General features: G+C 64.3%; 1 protein-coding gene across 1 annotated transcript; it reads left to right on the top strand.

Annotated features, from left to right (window-relative positions):
- Nucleotides 1-164: 164 nt before the first annotated feature.
- Nucleotides 165-727, top strand: TMEM79 (transmembrane protein 79; the record flags this gene model as incomplete). Its single annotated transcript, XM_010024109.1, is given in 3 exon segments — nucleotides 165-232; nucleotides 235-380; nucleotides 523-727. Coding segments are annotated over 3 exon segments (419 nt in total), but the record flags the coding sequence as incomplete, so codon positions are not given.
- Nucleotides 728-779: the final 52 nt, after the last annotated feature.

Raw genomic sequence — 779 nt, forward strand, 5'->3', positions numbered from 1 at the left:
GGGAACCAGCAGGGAATCAGCCAGGCTGGGAAGGAGCTTTCAGCTCACCCGGCGCAACGAGGGGGGGCGTGAGCAGAGCTCCAGCTCCATTGGTCCCCCCAGGAGCAGCACGTGGAGGGTTCCTGCCCCCTTCCCACCCCCCAGCTCCTCTCTCTGCCCTCCAGGGATGATCGTCAGCGGCATCTCGCGCCTCTGCTCCTCGGCGCTGGAGCCCTTCGGGGAGCTGCGGCGGGGGAGGTGGAGATCCACCGCACCTACGTGACCCAGTCTGTCCACCTCTTCATCCTCTACTTCTTCAACGTGGCCGTCCTGGCCACCTACCTCCCGCAGGAGGTCCTCAAGCTCATCCCCCTCCTCACGGGGCTCTTTGCCATCTCCAGGTGAGCCGAGGTGGGGTGCACACGGGGCTCTGGCGGTGCTGGCCATGCCTTGCACCTCCCCAGGCTCAGCCAGCACAGGGGAAGGGTTGCTCCTTCCCTCAGCCTGGCCCTGGCTGAGCCTGCTCCTCTCTGCCTTCTCCAGGTTGATTTACTGGTTGGCCTATGCCATCGGGCGCTCCTTCCGGGTCTTTGGCTTCAGCATGAGCTTCCTGCCCCTCCTGGCCATGCTGCTCTGGAACCTCTACAGCATGTTAATCCTGGAGCCCGAGAACCTCCTGGCTGTGGCGGAGGCAAAGCCTGAGGATCACTCCAAGAACAGTGGAGCCAAACTCCGGTATTGGGGATGAGGGGACCCCAGGAACAGATGGGGCCCTGGGAGGGTGAGCCCCAGTGCCCAAT

This window comes from Nestor notabilis, unplaced genomic scaffold (genome assembly GCF_000696875.1).
Source record: "Nestor notabilis isolate BGI_N333 unplaced genomic scaffold, ASM69687v1 scaffold18731, whole genome shotgun sequence".
Lineage (NCBI taxonomy): Eukaryota > Metazoa > Chordata > Aves > Psittaciformes > Psittacidae > Nestor > Nestor notabilis.